General features: G+C 42.1%; 1 protein-coding gene across 1 annotated transcript in view; it reads left to right on the top strand.

The window, feature by feature from the left end:
• Positions 1 to 7,137: 7,137 nt before the first annotated feature.
• The window catches only part of LOC125485804 (lectin-like), a 45,439-nt gene continuing 24,859 nt past the window's right edge, over positions 7,138 to 27,717 (top strand). Inside the window, exons 1-2 of the mRNA XM_048610543.1 lie at positions 7,138 to 7,190; positions 12,697 to 12,779. Coding sequence (XP_048466500.1) covers positions 12,725 to 12,779 — 55 coding nt within the window. The 5' untranslated portion in view covers positions 7,138 to 7,190; positions 12,697 to 12,724. The remainder of the gene's footprint in view (positions 7,191 to 12,696; positions 12,780 to 27,717) is intronic.

Below are 27,717 nucleotides of genomic sequence, written 5' to 3'. Positions count from 1 at the left end.
TACCTATGTCCGTGACACCACCCACGCCCTCCACCTCCTCCAGAACTTCCAATTCCCCGGTACCCAACACCTCATCTTTACCATGGACGTCCAGTCCCTCTACACCTGCATTCCCCATGCAGATGGCCTTAAGGCCCTCCGCTTCTTCCTGTCCCGCAGGCCCGACCAGTCCCCCTCCACTGACACCCTCATCCGCTTAGCCGAACTCGTCCTCACACTCAACAACTTCTCTTTCAATTCCTCCCACTTCCTACAGACAAAGGGGGTAGCCATGGGTACCCGCATGGGCCCAAGCTACGCCTGCCTCTTTGTAGGTTACGTGGAACAATCCCTCTTCTGTACCTACACCGGCCCTAAACCCCACCTCTTCCTCCGTTACATTGATGACTGTATCGGTGCCGCCTCGTGCTCCCACGAGGAGCTCGAACAGTTCATACACTTCACTAACACCTTCCACCCCAACCTTAAATTTACCTGGACCATCTCTAACACCTCTCTCCCCTTCCTGGACCTCTCTGTCTCCATATCGGGCAACCACCTCGAAACCGATATTCATTTCAAGCCCACCGACTCCCACAGCTACCTAGAATACTCCTCCTCCCACCCACCTTCCTGCAAAAATGCTATCCCCTATTCCCAATTCCTTCGCCTCCGCCGCATCTGCTCCCAGGATGAGGCATTCCACTCCCGTACATCTCAGTTGTCCTCGTTTTTCAAGGACCGTAACTTCCCCTCCTCGGTGGTCGAGAACGCCCTCAACCGTGTCTCCCACATCTCCCGCACCTCATCCCTCACACCCCGTCCACGCAATAAAAACCAAAAAAGAATCCCCCTCGTCCTCACGTACCACCCCACCAACCTCCGGATCCAACGCATCATCCTCCGACACTTCCGCCATCTGCAATCCGACCCCACCACCAAAGACATCTTTCCCTCCCCACCTTTATCTGCTTTCCGGAGGGACAACTCTCTCCGTGACTCCCTTGTCCGCTCCACACTCCCCTCCAGCTCCACCACACCCGGCACTTTTCCCTGCAACCGCAGGAAGTGCTACACCTGCCCCCATACCTCCTCCCTCACCCCCATCCCAGGCCCCAAGAAGACTTTCCACATCAAGCAGATGTTCACCTGCACATCTGCCAATGTGGTATACTGCATCCGCTGTACCCGGTGTGGCTTCCTCTACATCGGGGAAACCAAGCGGAGACTCGGGGACCGCTTTGCAGAACACTTACGCTCGGTTCGCAACAAACAACTGCACCTCCCAGTCGCGAACCATTTCAACTCCCCCTCCCATTCCTCAGACGACATGTCCATCCTGGGCCTCCTGCAGTGCCACAACGATGCCACCCGAAGGTTGCAGGAACAGCAACTCATATTCCGCTTGGGAACCCTGCAGCCCAATGGTATCAATGTGGATTTCACAAGTTTCAAAATCTCCCCTCCCCCCACCGCATCCCAAAACCAGTCCAACTCGTCCCTGCCTCCCTAACCTGTTCTTCCTCCCACCTATCCCCTCCTCCCACCTCAAGCCGCACCTCCATCTCCTACCGACCAACCTCATCCCGCCCCCTTGACCTGTCCGTCCTCCCTGGACTGACCTATCCCCTTCCTAACTCCCTACCTACACTCACCTTTCCTGGCCCCATCCCCGCCTCTTCGACCTGTTTGTTTCCTCTCCACCTATCCTCTCCTCTATCCCTCTTCTATCCGCCTCCCACTCTCTCCCTATTTATTTCAAAACCCCCTTCCCCTCCCCCTTTTCTGATGAAGGGTCTAGGCCCGAAACGTCAGCCTCTCTGCTCCTATGATGCTGCTTGGCCTGCTGTGTTCATCCAGCCCTGCACCTTGTTGTCTCGGATTCTCCAGCATCTGCAGTTCCTACTATCTCTGGTCCAATTATCACTTCATTTATCTCAGGAATAAAATGTTACTGTTACAGCATCATTTGACTTTGCAGAATAAGTGGAGAGAAGGAAAGGGGAGATACTCCCTTCATGGGCATTCCCACAATGTGGAAACTCTCTTTCTTCCCACCCTTGTATAAATTCTGGATAAAACACAGCACTTCTATTCCCTCCTGCCTGCCACATTTATCTGTTGGCAATGCCTCATCAGGATTCATTGAGATTTGAAACGCTCAGTTGTGCTTGAGTTGTTTATTTCCTATGTGATCGACAGTAGCTGCTCTCACCAGCCCTCTATATAATGGGAGGCAGCTCAGAAGTTGGCATGGCGATGGCTAGCAACCTACCTTACTTTTTGTCCCAATAGGAACAGGTAATATCCAGCCCCTTTTGTGAAAAACACAACATTAATATATGTTGCTGTTAGTATCCCCACAGGGGCAATTTGATACTATACCCAACCACTATCCCCAAGATTATTAATGACCATGACCACCCTAGAAGACACTGGCTTTATTAAACACCATTAATCCCACCGTCCAAAAAAGTTAACTGCCTCTTTTTATTCATTTTTGGGATGTAGACATTGCCATCTGGCCAGCATTTATTGCATATCCCTAGTTACCCTTGAGAAGGTGGTGGTGAGCTGCCTTCTTGAATCACTGCAGTCCACCTGCTTTGGGTTGACCCATATTGCCATGAGGGAAGGAATTTCAGGATTTTGCTTCAGCAACAGTGAAGGAACAGCAATACATTTCCAAGTTAGGATGTTTAGGGGCTTGGAGGGAAACTTGAACATGGTGCTTTTCCCATGTATCTGCTGCCCTTGTCCTTCTAGTTGCTTGCAAATGTGGTGTCAATCAAGCAGGATGCTTTGTCCTGGATGGTGTCAAGTTCCTTGAGTGTTGTTGTGGCTGCAACCATCCAGGCAAGTGAGGAATATTACATCATACTCCTGACTTGCGCCTTTTAGATGGTGTACGGGGTATGGGGGCTCAGTAGTTGTGTTATTCACTGCAGTATTCCTAAACTCCGACCTTATCTTGTAGCCACTGTGTTTATGTCATGAATCCACTTGAGTTTCTGGTCAATTGTAACAGCCAGGATGTTGATAGTGGGGGATTCAGCGATGGCAACAACATGAATGTCAAGGGATGGTGGTTAGATTGTATCTTATTGGTGATGGTCATAGCCTGGCATTTGTGTGGTGTGAATGTTACTTGCCACTTGTCATCCCAAGTGTGGATATTGTCCAGATCTTATTGCATTTGGACATGGACTGTGTTACTTTCCTAAGCAGGATACGTAAGCAGCTGGAAATCTTAGAAACTTATATCCCAATCATCTAACCCCTTCCTCCATGTTACTAGACACCATTCCCATCCCTTGCAGGTTCATCAATGATCAGTCAATAAAATCTGAGTCAACGTACCCAGCACCAAGTGGGGAATGCACTGGATCAGTCTCTGCTGCATATTGATAATTAATAATAAGCTACCTCCACGTACAGGCACAGCCTCCCCGCACATCACAGCTGTAACATCAGGAATCCAGATAGAGGACACCCACAAGGAACTGGGAATGCAGATCAAAGAAGCTGGAAAAGTGTGTCCTGTATTCAGGGGGTGCTCTCGATGCAGAAAGAGCGTCCCAAAAGTGGTACACACCATTTTTTCCCACTGTCTGTGCTGCAGGGGGTGGGCGGATCAATCCTGAGCTAAAAACTGAGAACAGAGATCTTCAATTCTTCAGAAAGGGATTGAGAGAGCTTCTTAAAAATGGCAGTGCATTGGGAGTGAGGGGGAGATTGGGATTAGACTGGGTAATATTAATGAGGATGGGAAATGCACAGGATAGGGGAATTACATTGATTTGGATATTAAATGAGATGGGGAGCAAGCACTGGAGTAGATAACTGAGTGGGATACGGTTAAGGAGTTATTGTGAGAATAGGATCAGGTTGAGTGGGTCATTAATGAGTCTCTATGAGAGAGAATAGAAAGAGATTAATCTGTGGGAGGCTTTTAAAGCATTTGAGCGGTGAGCAAGAAAGTGGAACTGATTGGGCTGAGTGGAAAATGAGTTGATGGAAAGAAGCAGGAGAGTAGGAAGAAAGAGAGAATGAGCAGGAATGTGGGATCAGACCAAGAGAGACAGCTGGGCTGGGCATTTCTATCTGCATGGGCACAGGCAGGCAGGAGGGAGAGAGGCAGTAAGTCAGGTGGGATGGTGAAGGAAGCTGTGCCCATATGGGGAGTGGACAGAGAGTGAAAAGGGAATGTATAGAATATCAAATACGTGTCAATGGTTAGGTCATTGCTCACTTGAGGAGATTCCTCAGGTACCACCTCTGTCTGTTTTATCTAATTCACACAACAGGAGATCCATTAACCCCTCAGCTCACAGCACTAACCTGTCCTCACACACTATGTTAGGTTGACCCTACCTGCTACGTCACTGACGATCAATGTACTCAGCACCAATCCCATCAGTAGCATCATGTCTGCAGTGAAATTCCTTTCCCCTCACCTGAAACACAACAAAAACAATTCACCGTCAGTGTCAAGGTTTCACAGTTAAGGTGGGTCTCTCCTGCTCCTATTCTTACCTCTATCACTCTGTCTGTCTGTCTCTCTCCCAGTTGCCTGATGTGATGAGGTGGTAAGTCTTACTGTAAATATATATATACAGCAGACCTCGAAGAAGGAAGGAACTGTTGAAATCAGATCTAATAGGCTCAAGAATTAATGATGTCCAAATTCCTGCTGACCAATCAGAGACTGACCACTCAGCACAGAAAGGATTGGAAACTATGAGAATGTTCCTGGAGTTACACAATAAATTGTACAACGTGGCACTGGAAGATCTCATTGCGAAATGAAACTGTACTCATGGTTCCTGACACCTGTAATCAGGCTGGGAGTGAATGCATTTCTAAGATCGGAAATTAATGAATATTATCAATGAGAATATTTCCAGTGTACTCTCCATTATATTGCTTTAAACATCACCTAAATAAGTGAATAATTTTCACATAGATATGTGAAGTATTTTACCGTTTGATGAGGTGAACAAGATTGTTACATCCATCAGTCCCCCATTTCTCTCCCTGTTGGAAGGTTTCCTTCATGCAATAGCAGCAGTGAGATTGAACCTGTTTATAAAGGACATGGTCTATTCAGAAGCACTGGTAGCTTTCAAAAGGAACACAATTGATGCTTGTTCAGGAGTGAAATTCGGAAAATATTTGAATCAGTTGAATTTGAGTCCTATCCTTGGAGATTAGACGTGCAGGAATGTTGCAGTCCGATAAAATATCTTGTATATATTTAAAGCCGAAATCAAACAGTTCTGTTTAATTCGAGCCAATAACATGTTTTGTTTGTTTGTCCTTCATCTTAGATGGTTTATTCTTTCCTCCTGAAATGTGTCTTGATAAATCATGCTTTTTTCATTCCTTTACATCTCAACATTTTTTTAAAAATTTGAATAATTATTGTCAGCTAACACTTTACCTTGAATATTTTGTCATTTTTCTTCCAAAGAAGCTGTGATAAGTTCTTATTTGCATTAAAAACTTTGAAACTGTGCATATGTATATCATTATTTTCCCCATAAATTGCATTGAATCTCATGTAACTGATCTCTTTAAATGTTTTAGTATACTAACTCATGTGAATCTTAATATAATTGAATTGAATTGAATTACCTTATTTACTTTTTTGCGTCCGGAGTTAATCATATTGAAATGATTTGAGTATTGATACTCAATATTGAGTGTACAACTCTAACTGTAACATCTCTGAATCAATGGTTAAAGGCCACAATTTATAGTAACTGGTGAGAGAAAAGAAATCTAGATGTCTTCAGGCTTTAGGGATTTGATGAAGAGAAAGACACTCTATCTCCATTCCATCTGCCCTTACAGCAGTCCAAAGACTTCTACCAGTGTCATGCATACCCACAAACTATCCAGCTGCCCAAGAGCCAATGAGACAATTGTTGTCAATTTGACGGCCTTTGGCATCCACAATTGGTCACAACTCCAGAAACCAATCAGCAACCCATTGCCGACTAAATATAATTTTGTACACAGGCCCTGCTGCCAGACCAAACACAACCAGCCTCCCCACCACTTGAACAAAGCAGCAGTGACTTAGAGTAAGTTTCAATAACCTGCTTTTTAAAATGTGCAGCAATTCCTTCGAAAAACCTTGGCTTTTAAAACAGTTCTTTTCCCAACTCAGTCCAGATCAAATTACAGAAGAATAAAAACAATCATCTTTAAAATCCAAGTTAAAGGTTCACCCAAGTCAAAATAATATTTGATATTTCACTTTGGCCAAAAAAACTAAACACCAAATCTCTTCCCTTAAACTAAATATCAACAGGACAGTGCAGCTTTAAGAAAAAGAGGAAATAAATTACATTATTTGTCTTGATTCTTCTTTCTTCAGTTAGCTTTTATGCAGCTGTGATTTAAAGCAATGAAGCGAATTCTCAGAACACAGCCAGTTAACAGCCAAGGAACAGTTGTAAAACAATATGCAAAGTCAGACCACAGAGGGTTAATATTTTATTCAGTGGCTTTCGACAGAATCACACATTCAAGAAGAAAAGATTTATACCACAATAGACAAAAACAAGTCTCTCAACCTCATAAACAAGATTTTTGTTTGCCGTTGACTCAATAAAGCAGTTTGCCTTCTAATTTTCTTTCTTCTAAAGATATTCATTTATTCTCAATATTTTTCTGTCTCATTTTTACTTGTAGGGATGGAGAGGTACAGAATGTTTTATTTTATGATCAGAAACACAAGCAGCCAGGGTACACTGTCATGAGAGAAGAGCTGGCTTCTTCTCCTCTGGATTGTTACTAATACCTTTAGTCTGCCCAATTTCCCTTCCACTTCCAACATTCCGAGTTCCTGCAAAGGGTGATCTGTGCCTCTGTGAGATTACATAACTGTTTCATTTATATCTTCTTGGACATCATACAACTCCTGAGTCAGCTTCTCTTTTGTCTTATTACATTCCATGAGACCTTTTCCAAGTTATTGCGCCTTAAACAAACCAGTGGCTGAATGCAGACTGGGTGTGCTTTGGCGTTGGAATGCATTAGCTGACAGTTCAGCTCCTAACTATAAAGTACAAACCAATCTCATTAAACCATTCATCTCCTGACCTTTCTGCCACAACTATTTTCTCAGGTTAGTCACCTCCCCTCCTGATTCATTTTCCAGTCCCATAGTGCATTTCTTTGTCAAGTGAAAGAATGCAAAGGTGAGTTCTAATGAAATATCAAAATCTACATTGATTACAAGTAGACATAGATTAATTAGTCATATTTTTATTACATGAGTATAACTAAAGCCAAGTCCATTATGAAATATTAGTTTCTCTACTAATCCTACCACCAACCTATAACGAATGGCTGGATTGGTTGAACTGAACATGCAGAGCTGACTGGGCCTCGTTTCCTGGACTGTTATGATATAGTCTTCTGACCCAGTTCATCACAAGCGGCTGATTAACTATGCCAGAGCTCCTTGGACTGAGACTTGACAATACCCTCGAACATTGCTAAAAGAAGACAAGGAGATCATGCTGTTCATTGTGCAGTAGAGGCAGGTGATGGCCTAGTGATATTATCACTGGACTATTAATCCAGAGACCGAGGTAATGTTCTGGAGACTGGATTTGAATCCTGCCATGGTAGATGGTGGAATTCACATTCAATAACTGTCTAGAAATAACGGCCAAATGATGACCATGAACCTGTTGCTGATTATCAGGAGAAAAGCCCATATGATTCACTAGTATCCTTTCAGGAAACAAATCTGATTCCCTGATCAGGCCTATACGTGACTCCAAACCCACAGCAATGTGATTGACTTTTAACTGCCTGATGGGCAATAAATGCTGGCCCAGCCAGTGATGCCCACATCCTGTGAATAATGTTTTTTTTGAAAAGGCTCAACAGACTTGGAAAAAAAGGACATGATTTTGTTCAGCATGAGAAGAGGGTGTTAATTAGTTGGAGTATCGTTGGCCTGTATGTTGTAGTGGGAACAGTTAACTGTCAATCTTAATGCTCAGTCTAGGCAGGTAGATTTTGATTGCTCAGCTGTTGCATCAAAGAAGAATTTTTTCCATGATCCATTTTTTAATGAAAAGGGTCTGATGTATATGCAAATTTCTTCTGATGGGGCTTAAAATTTCAGTGCATTAAGAAAATGCAGGAAGACTAAAGAAAAATGCAATTGCCTTACAGCAGGGGTCGAAAGCAAACAGATGAACAGCTCAATCCAGAAAGTTAATGAGTTGAGTCTGTGTCTTGCTGTGCAAAGGAAGTGGAGACAAGGCAGCTGGACACAGTTTAGGGAACTCACATGTTCTCTCTGAGCTAAAGGCAATTGTGAGTTTGTTTGCAATTTGTTTTAGGTGCTCTGGAAGGTAGCATCAAGTGAATGCACAAAAATTTATCAAAAGGAGACCAGTTACATTGCTGCTAGACTATGGGAGAAGCCTTAGTGTGGAGATAGTGGTGACTGTTCACTCAGGTTTGTAAGGATATTGCTTGGATAAAAGAAATGGTGCAAATTTGAATTTTATTTCCCTTGCTATTTGTAATGACATCTTTCCAATTTTTCATCTCATGTAATATGATTTTTTTTTCTTGAGTAATAAATGTTTCATCCTTTGTTTAAGTGTACTGGCAGGTTCTTGTAACTATGTTCAGTTTCTGAATTCCATAGTTAAAAATAATTATTATCTAACAAACCAGGTTTCACTTTGGGTTCTGAATTATTCAGTATTCTCATCATCTGCGTCATAACAGTGGACACTTCACCTGATGAAGGAGCAACACTCCGAAAGCTTGTGATTTCAGATAAACCTGTTGGACTTTTAACCTGGTGTTGTGTGACTTCTAACTTAGTCCACCCCAGTCCAAAACCTGCTCGTCCACATCATAATGACCAGAAATAATCGGGATAACTGAAACCTGGTTACATGAAAGGATAAGGAAGGAAAAGCATGTAGAATCAATTCTAATCACAGATAATATGGCAGCGGGAAAGGGGGATGTTGACTAACATTAAGGTAGAAACAGATTCTAAATGCATAGAGGGAAGTGATACAAAGGATCAATAATATTACAGATTATCTGAAAGTGGAGGAAGAAAGATGTTAGCAAATCAATGAAATTAATAACAAAAAGCTAAATACTCATTGTGGAATATTTCTACAATTCCCAAATAAGCTGATATAAAGAGGCAGAGAAGTAAGTAAAAGGAACTTTTGTCATGTGGGTTTATGCCAAATAGTGAGTTTAATTCAAAACAGACTAATTGAGAAGAAGGCAAAGTTAAAGTTGTCTTATATAAGAGACCACATCATGAACTGAAAATGTGAAAAAGGATATTGTGTTTAAAAAGGAACAAATGTGCAGGGAGTTGTTTGCAGTTTGGTGAAACAAGTGAAGCCATCTGACGTACATGAAACGATGTAATCTTTTGGGGACATTGAAACCAGACAAGATAGTAGTGATAGAGCTCAACATAGATTAGGTTGCAATTTAATACATACTGCATGAGGGATATAAAACAGAGAGAAGTGACAAAACCTCCAGAAGTTTGCTGCATCTATTTTTCTCCCACCACCTTCTTCCTCCCTTCTCTGTAAAGTTGCTCTTCAGAATTTTCTGTCAAAAGAGCGGAAAGAAACACTGAATAAAAGGTTCTCAAGCCCAAAGGCAAAAAGAAAGGTCATGGGTCCAACCAAGCAATCAGTTCACTCCGGACCTGCATCATTGTATATATAACATCAAGTCGTTATCGAATTTAGGAAAAGAATTGTGAAAGCAACCTATCTAGTTTTGGGATTTTGGACTAATCATAAGCCCATAAGATATTGGAACAGAATTAGACCATTCAACCCGTTGAGTCTGCTCCATCATTCGATCATGGCTGATATGTTTTTCAACCCCATTCTCCTGCCTTCTCTCTATAACCTTCGATTCCCTCACTAATCAAGAATATATCTATCTCATCTTAAACACAATCAACAACTTTGGCCTCCACAGCCTTCTGGTGGTACAGAACTGTGTTCATTTGACTCTTTCCTTTCTTCCAATCATAATTTTTATGCTTCAGCTGGCACTTTTGTCACCCCGCTGTCAGTGTGTATGTGCCTGGGGGTGGGGGAAGGGGGAGTTTCAAAAGTTTAAGACATATATAAATTAGAAATCTTGTTTTTTTATTGTTCTGTTCTTGTTGATGTGAAGAATGTTAGAATGTTACAATAAATGAAGTTATTTTGTTGTTACTGAAGGAAACTGGTGTGCTTTGCATTTATTTTTGGTAGCAGTCAATCAGAGGCAAATTAGGATTTTTGTAGCTTCATTAAATTTTCACCTTTGTGCCAATTCCAGGAATAGTGGAGGTTAATTCCCAACACATTCTTCCAGCAGGTCATGACACTTAAGTCTTAGAATGTAAAAAGTGTTACTTGTTATTCATTAATACTAAAGCCTGATATACATGGTAGTCACAGATATACCAGTCTCTGATCTTATTGTTACATGAGATAAGGGTGAATCTATCTTCTTTGTGTGTTCACATTCTTATGAGTTCAGGACTGTCTCATTCTGGACTGTAGTGTAGTGCAGCCTCGTGTACTACTGTAAAGGAAAAAACAGAGTTAACGTTTTGGGTCCGGTGACCCTTCCTCAGAAGTCAACTCAGTTCTGAGGAAGGGTCACCGGACCCGAAACGTTAACTCTGTTTTCTCCTCCACAGATGCTGCCAGACCTGCTGAGCTTTTCCAGCAACTTTGTTTTTGTTCCTGATTTACAGCATCCGCAGTTCTTTCAGTTTTCATTGTGTACTATTGTAGTTGGTTCTAGCTCCATCCTGTGGACAACTGCTGTATTGCAAATATGATAAAAGGGCCTTTACAAAGAAGAATTTTTTCATGAATACAGCAAAAAGCTGGTTCACAGTTATTATTTTTGTTTTTTTTTAAGTTGTACTTATATTTGATCACAGTCAACTCAAACTGACAGAAATACACAACAGACAGTTAAATGCTCATTGTAACAGGTTAAAGGTTATACTGATACTGTAACAGTTTAAAAGATGGTTACAAACTTCACAGTAACCAGATTACAGGCTGTTATATTCGGAGAGTCGGTGCGGACTCAATGGGCTGAATGGCCTGCTTCCACACTATGGGGATTCTATGATTCTATGCACTCATTGTAGCCAGGTTACTGGCCATTATACGCTCAGAATAACATTACAGACACATACATGCACAGTGTAACCAGCTTACAGGTTGTTACACATGCATTATAATCAAATTACAGACTGTTACATGATTGGTGTAACCAGGTTACTGACAGATGTGCACTCAGTCTAACCAGGTTACAAGCTGTTACATGCTCACTGTAACTAGGTTACAGACAATTACCATTTGCTGGCATTATAACTAGACTTAACAAAGGCTGTAGAGCCGATGTGAAGTTTTTAGAGGTGTAGAATTGTCAGGTTACACCTGTAAGCCAAACATCACTCAATGCAGAAAGTCCTGGGAAGTTTAACATAAAGATTGCTAACTGTATTGTTTAGAACTATGAATTTAAGCTGAACCATTGCCTACACTGTAAATGGTTGTCACAACATAGGTTAACTTTTCCAAACATGTTAGTGATAATTATTGGAGCCATATACAGGTGTTGTGATAATGTTACACAGCCATTTCAAAAAAAGGCAAGTGGCATTTGTGATTTCCTTCTTGTGGTTTCATGTTGGGATATTCAAAAACTTAATACAAAGCGCAAAAGGTTAAGTGGAATTCTTGCGGTCATTCCCATTATTTACTTGATGAAACTCGGGACAAACTGGGACTGTCTTCCCTGTCTCAGACCCAATACATCAAGCAGGAAGAGAAGGATATGTGCGTGTCTGTACAGATCAAGCTGCAAGGGAAGAGCTCTTCCAGAAAGTTCCATTGATGCTGGATGTTGAATAAGATTCCATATTCGCAAGTTTCATTATCTCCCTGTCCCTCACTCTCACTCCTGAACAAACATCAATCGTGTTCCATTTGAAAGCTATCAGTGATTCTGAATGGATCCTGTTCTTTATAAACAGGTTCAATCTCACTGCTGCTATTGCAGAAGGAAACCTTCCAACAGGGAGAGAAATGGGGGACAGATACAATTCAGATTTGGTATAACAATCTTTTTCATCGGATCAAATGGTAAAATTCTTCGCATATCTCAGTGAATGTTATTCACTTACTTTGGGAGTATTTAATCCGATGTAATGGTAACTACATTGTAAATATTCTCATTGATAACATTCATTAATTCCTGATCTTAGAAATACATTCACTCCCAGCCTGATTACAGGTGTCAGGAACAATGAGTACAGTTACACTTCTCACTGAGCTCTTCCAGTGCCACGTTGTACAATTTAATGTGTAACTCCAGGAACATTCTCATAGTTTCCAATCCTTTCTGTGCTGAGCAGTCAGTCTCTGATTGATCAGCAGGAATTTGGACATCATTAATTCTCAAACCTATTGGATCTGATTTCAACGGTTCCTTCCTTCCTCGCGGTCTGCTGTATATATTTACAGTAAGACTTACCACCTCATCACATCAGACAACCGGGAGAGAGACAGACAGACAGAGCGATAGAGGTAAGAATAGGAGCAGGAGAGACCCACCTTAACTGTGAAACCTTGACACTGACGGTGAATTGTTTTTGTTGTGTTTCAGGTGAGGGGAAAGGAACTTCACTGCAGACATGATGCTGCTGATGGGATTGGTGCTGAGTACATTGATCGTCAGTGACGTAGCAGGTAGGATCAACCTCACAGAGTGTGTGAGGACAGGTTACTGCTGTGAGCTGAGGAGTTAATGGATCTCCTGTTGTGTGGATTAGAGAAAACAGACAGCGGTGGGACCTGAGGAATCTCCTCAAGTGAGCAATGACCTAACAACTAACACGTATTTGATATTCTATACATTCCCCATTCACTCTCTGTCCAGTCCCCATATGGGCACAGCTTCCTTCACCATCCCACCTGACTTACTGCCCCTCTCCCTCCTGCCTGCCTGTGCCCAGGGCAGATGGAAATGCCCAGCCCAGCTGTCTCTCTTAGTCTGATCCCACATTCCTGTTCGTTCCCTCTTTCATCACGCTCTCCTGCTCACCCTCCCTGAAATAATTTTCCACTCAGTCCAAACCTACTCTCCTGCTCACTGCTCAAATGCTTTAATAGCATCCCACAAACTAATCCCTTTTTATTGTCACTCATAGAGACCCATTAATTACCCATTCAATCTGATCCCATTCTCATATTTACTCCTCAAACATGTCCCACTCAGTTATCTACTCCTGTGCTCACTCCCTGTCTCATTTAATATCCAAATCAATCTAATCCCACTGTCTTGCTCACTCACCATACTCATTAATATTCAGCCAGTCTAATTCCAATCTCCCCCTCATTCCCAATACACTGTCATTTTTATGGAGCTGTCTCATTTCCTTTATTAAAGAATTGAAAATCTCTGTGCTCAGTTTATGACAGACAATTCCACATTCTGACCATCCACTGGTGCGTATCAGTCTCCGAAATTCCTCAGCCAATTGTCTGGACAAAGTCAGAAGGATTGTATACACCCCACCCCCAGTACTGATCCCGCTCCAGAGTATAGGGGATAAATGTGAAGTTTGTTATAAACTCTGAGTCAAAGGGCACTGGCATCACTATGGAGCCATCACTGCTCCCACAGAGCCTGGGACTGGGACCTGGCACCATCCAAAGTTGCCCCACTTCCTTCCCCTCCACAGACATTCCTGTGTGCCCTTCACCCTTTACCCAACCCCCTCACTCTTCAATCCTGTGGTGTCCAGGCTGCTTCTCTGACGTGCATTCCCAGTTCCTGGTGCACATCCTGTATCCGGATTCCTGTGATGTCACAGCTGGAACGCGCTGGGAGACTGTGCCGGTTTGGGGAAGTAGCTTATTATTAATTTGTGTCACTTGTTACCATGACAACGTGCAGCAGAGACTGATTCAGTGCATTCCTCACTTGGTGCTGGGTACATTGACTCAGATTTTATTCACTGATCATTGATGAACCTGCAAGAGATGGGAACAGTGTCTTATAACAATAGTATGGAGCAGAAGTTGGCCATTCAGGCCTTTGAGCCTGATCCACTGTTTAATAAGATTGTGGTTGACCTGTTTGTAAATTTAATCAGCATTCCCACCAATTTCCTTTCACCCCAATTCTTACCAAAAATCTATCCACCTCCGCTTTAAAAACAATAAGATGTTGTTCCACCACCTTTTCAGAAAAGGAGTTCCAAAGAAACACAAATCTCTGCAAGGAAAAAAAAATCTCACCATCTCAGTTTTAACTGTGAAACCCTGGATTTTTAAACAGCAAACAGCTCCTAGTTCCAGATTCTCCAATGAGAGGGCACGTCCTCTTCACATCTACACTGTCAAGACCCCTCAGGATCATAGTTATTTCAATCATGTCGCCTCTTACTCTTCCAAACTCCAGTGGATACAGGCCTAGTCTGTCCAACCTTCCCTCATAAGACAACCTGCCCATTCCACAAATTATTCCAGTTAACCTTCTCTGAACTGCTTCCAAGGCATTTATGATCTTGTGGACAAACAGGAGGCTGGAAGAACACAGCAAGCCAGGCAACATCTGGAGGGAAGGAGCAGTCAACAATGTGGGTATTACCCTTCTTTAGGACTGGAGCAGGTAATACCCAAAACATCTACCTGGATTCCAGCATCTGCAGTTTTTTTTTGTCTCTAACCAAGCATTTATGTCCTTCCTTCAATAAGGAAACCAACGCTGTAATTGTGATCACACCAGTGTTCTGTATAACTAAAGTATAGCCTCCATATTTTTCCCTCCCATTCCCCTCACAATGATGGTGACATTCTATTGTCCTTTCTAATTATTTGCTGTACCTGCGTACTAGCCTTTTTCAATTCATGTACTCAGACATCCAGATCCCTCTGTATCTTAGAGCTCTGTAATCTTTCATCAATATGCTTCTTTTTTATTCTTCCAGCCAAAATGAACAACTTCACATTTTCCCACATTATACCCTTTGCCACATCCTTGCCCATCACTTAACCTGCCTGGATTGTTTTGGAGGTTATTATGTTCACTTCACAACTTTTTCTCTACCTATCTCTGTGCCATCAGCCAATATAGCAACCAAACTTTTGGTCCCTTCGTCCAAGTTATATACATAAATTGTAAACATTTAGGACCCTATGTTATGATCCCAGTTAACAGTAATTTTGGACAAGTCAGAGCCTAGAATAAACATTGACTTGATAGATCATAAGTTTTATTCTTGTAATTATTATGATTAATCACTGAAAGTGTTTGCACAAGTCTGCCAGGGTTCCTTTAACACAAGAATATAAGTTCATCACAAAAGTAAAAAAAGATAGTCAATTTGAAAAGATCTTAACATTTGTGGCAAAAATAAAAATTCGACCTTTTTCCCAGCAATATCCTTTCTGATACACAATCACAGTGTGAAATTTTACTTCAAGACTAACTCTAATTTATTATTCAAATAACCTTTTCAGTCTAACCTCCTTGTGAAACATTTTTTAAAACTTCTTCCAGGTTCTGATAGTCTGGATTCCTTCTCTGTTCTGACAGTCTAAAGCCGAACTCACAACCTGGAGATTCTACAATCCTAACAAACTGCCCGCTGTGCAGATAAAACTGTTCTCCCAAGGGAAAAGCTGATTCTTCTGAATTTAGACAATTATGCATGGCCTTAATTATTTATTTTTCTATGTGTCATTATCTCAATATTGTAAACACTTCCTCAATTAACTCCTCAGGTATCTGGTTAGGCACTGACTAAGTTGTGCACTTTCTTGGAAATAATGTATCTCAGTCAATTGTACCTCTATTTTTAAAAAAATAAATTTGCCAATGATAATGCACCTTTATTACCACACTGATCCCTGTGGCATACCATTTTTTTACATTTTACAAACTAGAAAAAGATCCATTTATGCCTCCTTTCTGCTTCCTGTAAGCCATCCATTCTTCAATATACTGCCCCCTATACCATGAGTTTTTATACTCCATTAAAACCTTTGAATTGACTTTGAATTATCAGATATCATGTACATAAGTGCATGAATAGGAAACGTTTGGAGGGATATGGGCCAAATGCAGACAGGTGGGACTTTTTTAGTTTGGTAACGTGGTTGGCATCGAATGGTTGGACCAAAGGGTCTGTTTCCATGCTGTATGACGCTATCACTCTATGACCTCTGGATCTTTACATACAGTGCATCTACCATTTCCCCATTTTCCATGGCACACATTATTTCTTCAAAGAATTCCACTAGATTAGTTAAATATGATTTCTCTTTCAGGATGCAATGATGACTCTGCCCAATTACCTGGAACTAATTATCTATGTACCCTACAACAACATTTTTAGTTATAGATTTCAACTTTAGCTCTGGCATTTGTTGAGTTAACTGGCCTATAGTTTCATACTTTCTGTCTTCCCTTTTTCTTGATTAAAAAATACATTTTACTATTTTCAATCAAATGGGACAATCTCTGAATCTAGACAGTTTTGGAAAATTCAGATCTTTGTTTCAACTATACAACTTGCCACTTCTTTTAAGACCTCAGGATGAAACCCATCGGCACTTGAGCACTTGCCTATCCACAGCTCCAGTAATTGATTCAGTACCTTCTCTTTTATATCGGTGATTTACAGTTACTTCTGGGATATTATTTATATTCCCCATAGTGAATACTGATGCAAAATATCCATTCATTAAACATTGAACATGGAACTGTATAACACAGGAACTGACCCTTCGGCCCATGATGTTGTGTCAAACTTAATGCTAAATTAAACTAATCCCTCCTGCCTGCTCTTCATCCATATCCCTCCATTCCTTGCATATTCATGTGCTTATCTAAAAGTCTCTTAAATGCCCCTATTTTATCTGCTTCTGCTATCACCCATGACAGTGCATTCCAGACTCCTACCACACAGTGTAAAAAAACTTGCCCCTCACGTCTCCTTTGAACTTTTAAGATGAGAACCTTAAATGCATGTTCCCTAGTTTTAGACATTTCAACTCTGGGACAAAGATTCTGACTGTCAACCCTATTTACGAATCTCATAATTTTATAGACTTCTAACAAGTCTCCCCTCAGCCTCTGCTGCTCCAGAGAAAACAACCCCAGTTTTTCTAACCTCTCCTTATAATTCATACCCTGTAATCCAGGCAGCATCCAGGTAAACCTCTTCTGCACCTTCTCCAACGTCTCCACATCCTTCCTGTATTGTGGCGACCAGAACTGAACACAACATTCTAAGTGCGGCCTAACCAAACTCTTATAAAGCTGCAACATGACATCTTGTACTCAATTCCCCGAACACAAACCTTCTGTCGTTATTTTTCATTAATAAATATCCAATTCACATTCTATAGTGCTCATTTTGTTAATTTTTTTTTAAACATAACTTTTTGTAGGAACTCATTATCTGTTTTGTATTTCTGACTGGCATTGTCTCATACTTTGATTTTTTTCCCTACTTCTTAATTTTATAGACATTCTTTGCTATTTTTGTATTCTGATCAATTTTATGATTTGTTGATTGTCTTTGCAGAATTATGAGTTATTTCTTAAGTTTGATATGATCTTTGGCCTTTCAAATTAACCACAGATATTAATCCTTCCCTTGGGATTTTTTTTACTGTTAGGGAGTATCAATTCTGTGTACTCTGAAATAGCCCCTTAGATGCCTTTAACACATTTTTATTGACCTATTCTTTAAACTAAGTTGCCAATTCATTTCACTAGCTCTGCTTCCATGCTATCCTATTTGCCCTTATTTAACCTTACAATAGTAGTCTCAAGCCCATTTCTCTCCCTCAACCTGAATGTAAATTTCAAATATCTTCAAACCAACATTGCCTAGTGACAGCTTCACTATGAGATTTTTGATTAATCATATCTTGTTGAACAACACCACATCTAGTATAGCCTATTCTCTGGTTGGCTCCAGAACATGCTATTCTAAGAAACTATTCCTTAAATATTCATCTAGGCTGCCTTTGTCCAACTGCCTTTTCCAGTGTATATTTTAATCAAAATTTCCCATGATTATCACTGTGCCTTCCTGAAAAGTTCCCATTCGATCTTCCTTTATGCTCCATTCTACTATGTGCTCTACTGTAGGAGAGCACCTGTAAGCCAATCCCACAAGTAGCTTCTTACCTTTACTATTTTTCATCTCTACCCAAACTGTGTCCACATCTTGTTTATCTGATCTTTGGTCATGTCTCTCTATTTTACTAATACCATCAATAACTAACAGAGTTATTTCTTTCCGAGCTTCCAATCTTTCCTAAATGTCCTTGAATAATAAGGTACCAATCCTTATGAAACCAGGTGTCTGCAATGGCTTATTTCTATTTGCACTCTCAGTTCACGTGTTGTTTGAATGTTATGTATATTCTTTACTTTTATATTCTTATATTCTTATTAGAATCATAAAATACCTACAGCATGTAAGCAGGCCATTCAGCCCATTGAGTCCACACCAACCATCACCCCCAGACCCAACCTTGTATTCCTGCTTTTCCCATGGCTAATCCACCTAGCCTGCACATCCCTGGACATTATGGGCAATTTAGCATGGCCAGTCCATCTAACCTGCACATCTTTAGACTGTGGGAGGAATCCAGAGCACTCAGACACGAGGAGAATGTGCAAACTCCACATAGACAGTCACCTGAGGGTGGAATTGAATCCAGATCCCTGGCACTGTATTAACCACTGAGCCAGTGTGCCACCCTGACTTGGATGAGGATTCTTTTTGTAACCTCTGGTCTTATTTGTATAAATTGAGGAGTTTACATGAAATGAGTGATTGCAAAGGAACAGGGAACAAGGAAGTCACAGGAGACAGACTGTGATGAGTTGAGCTGAGGGTTGGAATCCCAGGAATGAGAAGTCAGAAACTAAAAGAGGAAAGCAGTGAATCTATCTGAGTGAGTGGTGGAGAAAGAGGAATGGAACAAGGTTTAGTTTTCAAAGATGGAGGAAGAGCCAAATGTGTCAGGGATCAGGCTTCACTTTTGCAGCCATGTTGGCCTGGACAGGGCAAATAGTGGAAGATCTAATTGGGTGGCGAGACTTCACTTAGACAGAAGGTGTCAACAGCCCTTAGCCAGGATTCCATCAAAACCACAATGTCAGTGCAATTCCCCACAATAAGTTGCAAAATGAATTAAATATTAATTTAACAGCTTCAGACTATCTTATCATCTATCATTATCCAGTGTAGCATCTATTCTTTGTTCAAACATAATACTACTATTTGTCCTGGTTTTGTAAATCGGTTGTAAACTTCACTCAGTTAGGTGTAGACATTGTCGCGGTTGGTGTCGTCTGAGGAATGGGAGGGGGAGTTGAAATGGTTCGCGACTGGGAGGTGTAGTTGTTTAGTGCGAACCAAGCGTAGGTGTTCTGCAAAGCGGTCCCCGAGCCTCCGCTTGGTTTCCCCGATGTAGAGGACATCTGCTTGATGTGGAAAGTCTTCTTGGGGCCTGGGATGGGGGTGAGGGGGGAGGTATAGGGGCAGGTGTAGCACTTCCTGCGGTTGCAGGGAAAAGTGCCGGGTGTGGTGGGGCTGGAGGGGAGTGTGGAGCGGACAAGGGAGTCCCGGAGAGAGTGGTCCCTCCGAAAAGCAGATAAGGGTAGGGAGGGAAAAATGTCTTTGGTGGTGGGGTCAGATTGCAGATGGCGGAAGTGTCGGAGGATGATGCGTTGGATCCGGAGGTTGGTGGGGTGGTACATGAGGACGAGGGGAATTCTGTTTTGGTTGTTATTGCAGCGAGGGGGTGTGAGGGATGAGTTGCGGGAAATGCGGGAGACACGGTCGAGGGCATTCTCGACCACTGAGGGGGGGGATGTTGCGGTCCTTGAAAAACGATGTCGTCTGAGGAATGGGAGGGGGAGTTGAAATGGTTCGCGGCTGGGAGGTGCAGTTGTTCAGTGCAAACCGAGCGTAGGTGTTCTGCAAAGCGATCCCCAAGCCTCCGCTTGGTTTCCCCGATGTAGAGGAGGCCACAACGGGAACAGCGGATACAGTATACCACATTAGCAGATGTGCAGGTGAACATCTGCTTGATGTGGATTTGCCACCCGAAGGTTGCAGGAACAGCACCTCATATTCCACTTGGGGACCCTGCAGCCCAATGGTATCAATGTGGACTTCACAAGCTTCAAAATCTCCCCTCCCTCTACCGCATCCCAAAACCAGCCCAGCTTGTCCCTGCCTCCCTAACCTGTCCTTCCTCCCACCTATCCCCTCCTCCCACCTCAAGCCCTACCCCCATCTCCTACCTACTAACCTCATCCCGCCCCCTTGACCTGTCCGTCCTCCCTGGACTGACCTATCTCCTCCCTACCTTCCCACCTACACTCACCTTTACTGGCTCCATCCCCGCCTCTTCGACCTGTCTGTCTCCTCGCCACCTATCTTCTCCTCTATCCATCTTCTATCCGCCTCCCCCTCTCTCCCTATTTATTTCAGAACCCCCTTCCCCTCCCCCATTTCTGAAGAAGGGTCTAGGCCCGAAACGTCAGCCTTCCTGCTCCTCTGATGCTGCTTGGCCTGCTGTGTTCATCCAGCTCTACACCTTGTTATCTTAAACTTCACTCAGTCATTTTTCACCCCTTTTGGATGTTATTGACGTGTTTAAACTGTTATCAGCAAATCTGTATCCAACTTCCAAGACGAGTAAACAATCAGAGTCCCTTATATTACGGACCTGATGCAAATTTTTGCCAGGTGATTTAGATAAACAATTTATCTGAGAAAACAGGTAAAAATATATGGCTTCTTGTGGAGTTAGTCTTTTGGCGTTTCAGTAGTAGTCAAGCCCTGATATCATTAATTAATATTAGTTTGTACCATTATGTCCCAGTTTTCAAAACACTGACTCATCAGCACTTTTTAAACAAGTTTAGTCTTGCCTACTTCTGTCACCACCATCAGTGTTTTATACCTTCAGAGTAGAAATTATGAACCGGATTTTCACAACAGAGAGCATCTGTTACTGCAAAAATGTCAGTAGTTGGTAATTTCATCCCCCGAAGATGACATCTCACATTTGCAAAGATAGCAATGGTGATAACTGTAATTCCTGGTATGAATCCCAGAGGCAGCTAGCTATTTAAATGTTCAGCTGCTTCCACTGAAATAAGATTTGAGAATCTTCAGAGTTTTTTTTGTCTTTATTCATTCACAGGTTGAGGGGCATCGCTGCCCAGGCAGCATTTATTGCCCATTCCTAATTGCCCAAAGGGCAGTTAAGAGTCAACCACATTGCTGTGGGTCTGGAATCACAAGTAGGTCAGACTGGGTAAGGATGGTAGTTTGCTTCCCTAAAGGACATTAGTGAACCAAATGAGTTTTTCCAACAATCGACAATGGATTCGGGATCAACATTAGACTCTTAATTCCAGATATTTATTGAATTCAAATTCCGCCATCTGCCGTGGCGGGATTCAAACCCAGGTCCCCAGAACATTATCAGGGTCTTTGTATTAACAGTCCAGCGATAATACCACTAGGCCATCGCCTCACCCCAGATTAGACCCAGTAAGAGCAGGTCTACAATTGTAATATCTCCATTTGGCTAGCTAGCATAGCCTTTTGGAAATGGAATGTACCTCTTTAGGACTGGTCCTGGTACACATTTAGGAGGCGTAAGGAACATTTTGTGATTGTGAATCATGGGTGTGCTTCTGTACAAAAATATGTAAATACGTTGTCTATTTTCCTCATGAAATGTGGGCATTTCTTTCTATGTCAGCACTTACGGCCCATCACTAATTGCCCTCGTGAGCTGCCTTCTTGAACTGTTGTAGTCCTTAGAATGTAACTACACCCACAATGCTATTAGGAAGGAAGTTCCTGGATTTTTACCCAGTAACAATACAGTCTAAAGTCAAACCGAAAGAACTGCGGATGCTGTAAATCAGGAATGAAAACAAAGTTGCTGGAAAAGCTCAGCAGTTCTGGCAGCATCTGTGAAGGAAAAAACAGAGTTAATGTTTTGTGTCCAAAACGTTAACTCTGTTTTTTCCTTCACAGATGCTGCCAGAACTGCTGAGCTTTTCCAGCAACTTTGTTTTTGTACAGTCTAAAGTCAGGTGGGGAGTATGACTTGGAGGGGACCTTGCAGGTGATAGCATTCTTATCGGTGGCACAAGAACAAAAGGCAGAAAGGAGTGAAGGTTAGTGATAGATGGGGCACTAATCAAGCGAGGTGTTTTGTCTTGCATGGTGTTGATCTCCTTGACTGTGGTTGGTGTTTCATACATCCAGGCAAATTCCATCATATTCTCCTGACTTGCGTGTTGTGAATGCTGGTCAGTTACTGATGAATCAGGAGATGAGTTACTCACTGCAGGGAGTCCTTACCGCTGACCTGCTCTTCTAGCCACAGTATTTATATGGCTGCTCCATTTCAGTTCCTGGTCAATGAAAACCCCACCAAGGTGTTGATAGTGGAGTATTCAGTGAATGTCAGGGGCAATGGTTAGATTTTCATTTGTTGGAGATGGTCATTGCCTGGCACTTGCGTGGCACAAATGTAATTTGCCATTATCTGAACAAACCTGGATAATGTCCAGGTCTTGCTACATTTGGACATAGACTGCTTCAGTCTCTGAGGATGGTACTGAACATTATGCAATCATCAGCGAACATCCCTAATTCCGACATAATGACATAGGGGAGGTTATTGATGAGGCAGCTGAAGATGATTGGGTTTAGGAAGTTCCTTGGGAAACCCTTGCAGTGATGTCCTGGAGCAGCAATGCCTGACCTCCAGCAACCACAACAATTTTCCTCCAATTCCCATTGACTCCAGTCTTGCTAGGCTCTTTCATGTCACATTTGGTCAAATACTGCCGTCAATGTCCAGGTCTGCTACTTCAAAATCAACTCTCAAGTGCAACTATGTTATTCATTCTTTTCTAGTAAGGCTGTAATGATAGCCCTGGCAGTTCCAAAACTGAGCATCACTGGGCAGGTTTTTGCTGAACAAAAGCCATTTGATAGCACAGTCAAGCACCTTCCATCACTTTTTTGATGGCAGGGATGATGACTGGGACTGCCAAGGTCACCAAAGGCCCAAAGCTGTCAAGAAACTGACCAAGATAGTAGGAACTGCCGATGCTGGAGAATCTGAGATAACACGGTGTAGAGCTGGATGAACACAGCAGGCCAAGCAGCATCAGAGGAGCAGGAAAGCTGACGTTTCGGGTCAAGACCCTTCTTCAGAAAAGCCTTCTCCATCCAGCTCTACATCGTGTTATCTAAGAAACTGACCAGGCTGTGGGTGTGGAATTTGCTGGGACAGTGTGTGACTTTCAGTGTTCCTTTAACATAAGCCATGACTTGACTATAAGCAATAACATGTAGCATGACTAATTCTCAAACACTTCTTTTCACAATGGATTGTCCATCAAGTGAGCATTTTAATGGACAGCTTTAACTACTTATAGAATGGAAATATGTGTTTATTTAAAATCAGCCTGTTATGATACACCTCTGGGTTATCCTATCTTGAGGTGGGATTTGAACTGCAATCCTTGGGCCTTAAAGTAGGGACATTATCACTGTGCCATGAGACATTCCCACAGAATGGAAATGTTTGCTTATATTGGGAATAAGCATTTAAGTAGAATGTTTGTTCACATAATGGATTACTTGAAGGAAATTCAAAGTATTTGAATATTTATTTGTGCTAATTAGAGTGGCAAACATGATATCATCAATAGCCAGTTAATAGCCAGATTTTCTTTCTATCAGTGATTTATGCCTGTGGCATGAGGGCAGAACACCATTCTGAAGGAGGATGGCCATTTATGGGTTTCAAACTGATTTTGATATCTCTGAGCTTTTGGCTGAACATTCTGTGACCCGCAAGTGTTACCCTCCATCAAATCCAGAGATCTTTCACCTCTGCAAAATAATCTGACAACTGCCTGACACAAAAAAAAACACTTTGCATTCTATCTGAACCACTGATGCCCGCTACCTTGAGCAGCTTTCACAAATCCCAACCATAAACCACACTTTGACTGCAATTAGGTTTGTCAAAGGTATTGCAGGTGGAGAGGGGTGTAACATTGCCAATGGCTGGAATTTTATTGACATAGCAAGGTCCTGCCACCAAGACCATATGTATGTCCTGAATCTGTGGGTGGATGGTGGGACCATGAATGCTGCTTTGCCTGCTAACTGTATAGCCTTTTGATAGAATGTTTCAATTTCAAAAAGTCTCTGTGCAACTGCTACTGTCTGCAGACTTTTTAAATCTCCAAACCTAAAAAACACATCATTTTTAAAGGGACCATGCACTCTACCCTCATCATTTTACAAGCATCAAAGTCTAATGTCCTGTCTTCCCATCCACAAATTCTGTATCCAACTTCGGAACAACCTAATCTTCTAGTTTTGGATTCCCCCACTCTAGAAAAAAGACCTCATCTATTCACCCTCATGGCTTTAACCTCTATAAGGTCACCCCTCAGCCTCCAATGCTCCAGGGAAAAAAGCCTCAGCCAATTTAGCCTCTCCCTGAGGCTCAAACCCTCCAAACCCAGCAACATCCTTGTAAATCTTTTCTGAACCCTTTCAAGTTTAACAACATCCTTCCTATAGCAGGGAGACCATAATTGAATGCAGTATTCCAAAATTGGCCTAACCAATATCCTGTACAGCCACAACATGACAACCCCATTCCCATATTCAATGCACTGATCAATGAAGGCAATTGTGCCAAACGCTTTCTTCCCCATCGTGTTTACCTCTAACTCCACTTTCAAGGAAATATGCATCGGCACCCCTAAGTCCCTTTGTTCAGCAACATTCCCCAGGACCTTACCATTATGTGTATAATTCCTGCCCTGATTTCCCTTTCCAAAATGCAGCACCTCACATTTATCTAAATTAAACTTCATCTGCCAGTCCTCAGCGCGTTGGCCCATCTGATCAAGGTCCTGTTTTACTCTGAGGTAACCTTCTTTACTGTCCACACCACCACCTATCTTGGTGTCGTCTGCAAGCTTGCTAATTATATCTCCTATATTTGTATCCAAATCATTTATAGAAATGACGAAGAGCAGCAGACCCAGCACTGCTCCTTGTAGTACACCACTGGTCACAGGCCTCCAGTCCATAAAACAACTCTCCACCACCACCTTCTGTCACCTACCTTCAAGCCAATTTGTATCCAATTGGCTAGCTCTTCCTGGATTCCTTGTAATCTAACTATGCTAACCAGTCTACTATGCAGAACCTTGTTGAATGTCTTACTGAAGTCCATTATAGACAACATCTACCATTCTGCCTTCATCAGTCTTCTCTGTCACTTCTTCAAAAAACTCAATCAAGTTCATGAGACACTATTTCCCACACCCAAAGCCACGTTGACTCTTCCTGATCAGTCCTTGCCTTTTCAAATACATGTAAATCCTGTCCCTCCAACAACTTACCCACCACTGACGTCAGACTCACCAGTCTATAGTTCCCGGGTTTTCCTTACCACCATATGTAAGTAATGGTATGACATTAGCGAAGCTCCAATCTTCCAGCATCTCACCTGCGGCTACAGATTATACAAATATCTCAGCAAGGAGCCCAGCAATCACTTCCCTAGCTTCCTACAAAGTTCTGAGTTATGCCTGATCAGGTCCTGGGGATTTATCCACCTTAATGCGTTTTAAGACATCCAGCATCTCTGTAATATGGACACAATTACCAGGACAAAGTGTTGAGATTGCATCAATGCATTATGGGAACTGAAAAATGGATATGTGGATAATATTGGGTTGCAAAATATTTATCAGCTGATTGTTTAGCAAATTCAAAAGATCAAAGGACACTATTAACTATTAGGTATTTATATTTATATTTAAGAAAAGCAAGTGACTTCAGAAAGCAGTATGCAGCAAGGTTTCAGAGACCAATGTGTGTCAGAATATGACTGAGTGTGATTGGGATTAAAGGGGATGTAGATTGATACATACAGTCAATTAATTAATATAAAGTTTGCCACTTGTTTAAACAGTAATCTATACTGTAATAAACATAATACTTTGGGTTTATTGAAAAGCCTGATGAACGTCTTTGTTGTTGTAGTTAATAGTCAGGAGGAGAAACTAATGGGCAATTTTTGGTGAGTGAATAAGATACTTACACTTATAATATAGCATTGTGACAAAGTAGGACTCGATTACAAGCGCACTCCTCCCTTCAGAATGGCAACGAGATAATTCATCAGTTTACAGAATTTCACACAAATGGGCAAAAGACAATATGAGCTGAATTTCACAAAAAACATGGCTAAGTGCCAATTTCAGGGAGTTTCACAGAGGGTTTCTCTCCGTGGGCTCTAATCAGTTATCTCATGTTATTATTGGCTGCTCACCTCATTAAGTAGCTCTCATGCTACCTTGCACTCAGCAATGGCTGAGGTGCTTGTAACAGGGTATTTTGGTTTCCTTGCTACCAGTGCCATGTTTAAAGCCCAGCTGTGCACCAGATTAAACACGGCCTGGCTATTGGACTGTCATTATAGCTGCTGGTACAAGCATCACATTGCAGAGGTAACACATTCTTAGCTCCACTCCTCCTTCACCAATGCCCAGCGTAGCATAACATCTCGTCATTACATGTTCAAAAGTCTTCAAACAGTTGTTAATGTTCACTTTTTCTTTTGAGCAACAGGAAAAGTGTAGAAAGAAATAGACAAAAAAAAAAGTTACACGTGCTTCAGGAATTAACCAGGGGCTCCTTGCCTTTTCAGGAACAACAAATTTGAAGTCAATGAATGATGACTTTACTTAACTCACATCTACTGCAAGTAGGTATCCATTAATGCTTGCTGTCTAGTTTGTTTATAGCTGATGCTGCAGCGCTCTCTCACACTGAAGGTGAAGCTCAATGTCCTCATCTTCCTTCTTGAAACACTGCTGACACTCACTCAGCTCTTCAGCATCCATCACATCTTCTCTTTGCCTGCTCCAGTTGTGCAGGGCAGTTCATTCAAGAATGATTCAGCACATTCTGTCCAGACTACACTGCAAGGACACCCCCACATGAACCCTCAGGAGGCCTATCACCTGCTCCACGATCACCCTGGTGGAAGAATGGACAGTGTTAGATTGGCCTTAATCTGGGGGTTTCACAAAGTGGACTCATCAACCATGATTGCAGAGGGTAGCTCTTGTCTCCCATCCTTGTAAGGTATTGGGCCCTTTAAATGAAGCAAGAACATGGGAGTTCTCAAGGATATAGATAACATGGCACCTTCCAGGGTACCCGGCACAGATATTTAGGATGTGGTATCAATGATCACAGATGACTTGTACACTGACAGGGCAAATCACTTTGCCATTCTATGGGTTAAGCTAGCCACCCACCCATTCAGCTCAGGTCCCTCTCCAGCAGTTGCAGAATACTGTGATGGTGTCATGCAACATCCTAAGTGAGTAGAGGCAATGACCCTCACTCATTTGGAAGAAATAACATCGAGGACTGTACACTTTGGGACTTCTATACCCCATCTGTGTTCAGGGGGGATGTTAAGCTGTGATTTCTATATGTGGAGACTGTTCAGCAGCTGTTGGAGGTTACTGCTGGTCTTGGGCTTGCTGATGCATCTGTTG

The sequence above is a fragment of the Rhincodon typus genome, chromosome 22 (genome assembly GCF_021869965.1).
Source record: "Rhincodon typus isolate 14 chromosome 22, sRhiTyp1.1, whole genome shotgun sequence".
In the NCBI taxonomy this organism is placed as follows: Eukaryota; Metazoa; Chordata; class Chondrichthyes; order Orectolobiformes; family Rhincodontidae; genus Rhincodon; species Rhincodon typus.
This window is presented reverse-complemented; position numbering and strand designations above follow the sequence as displayed.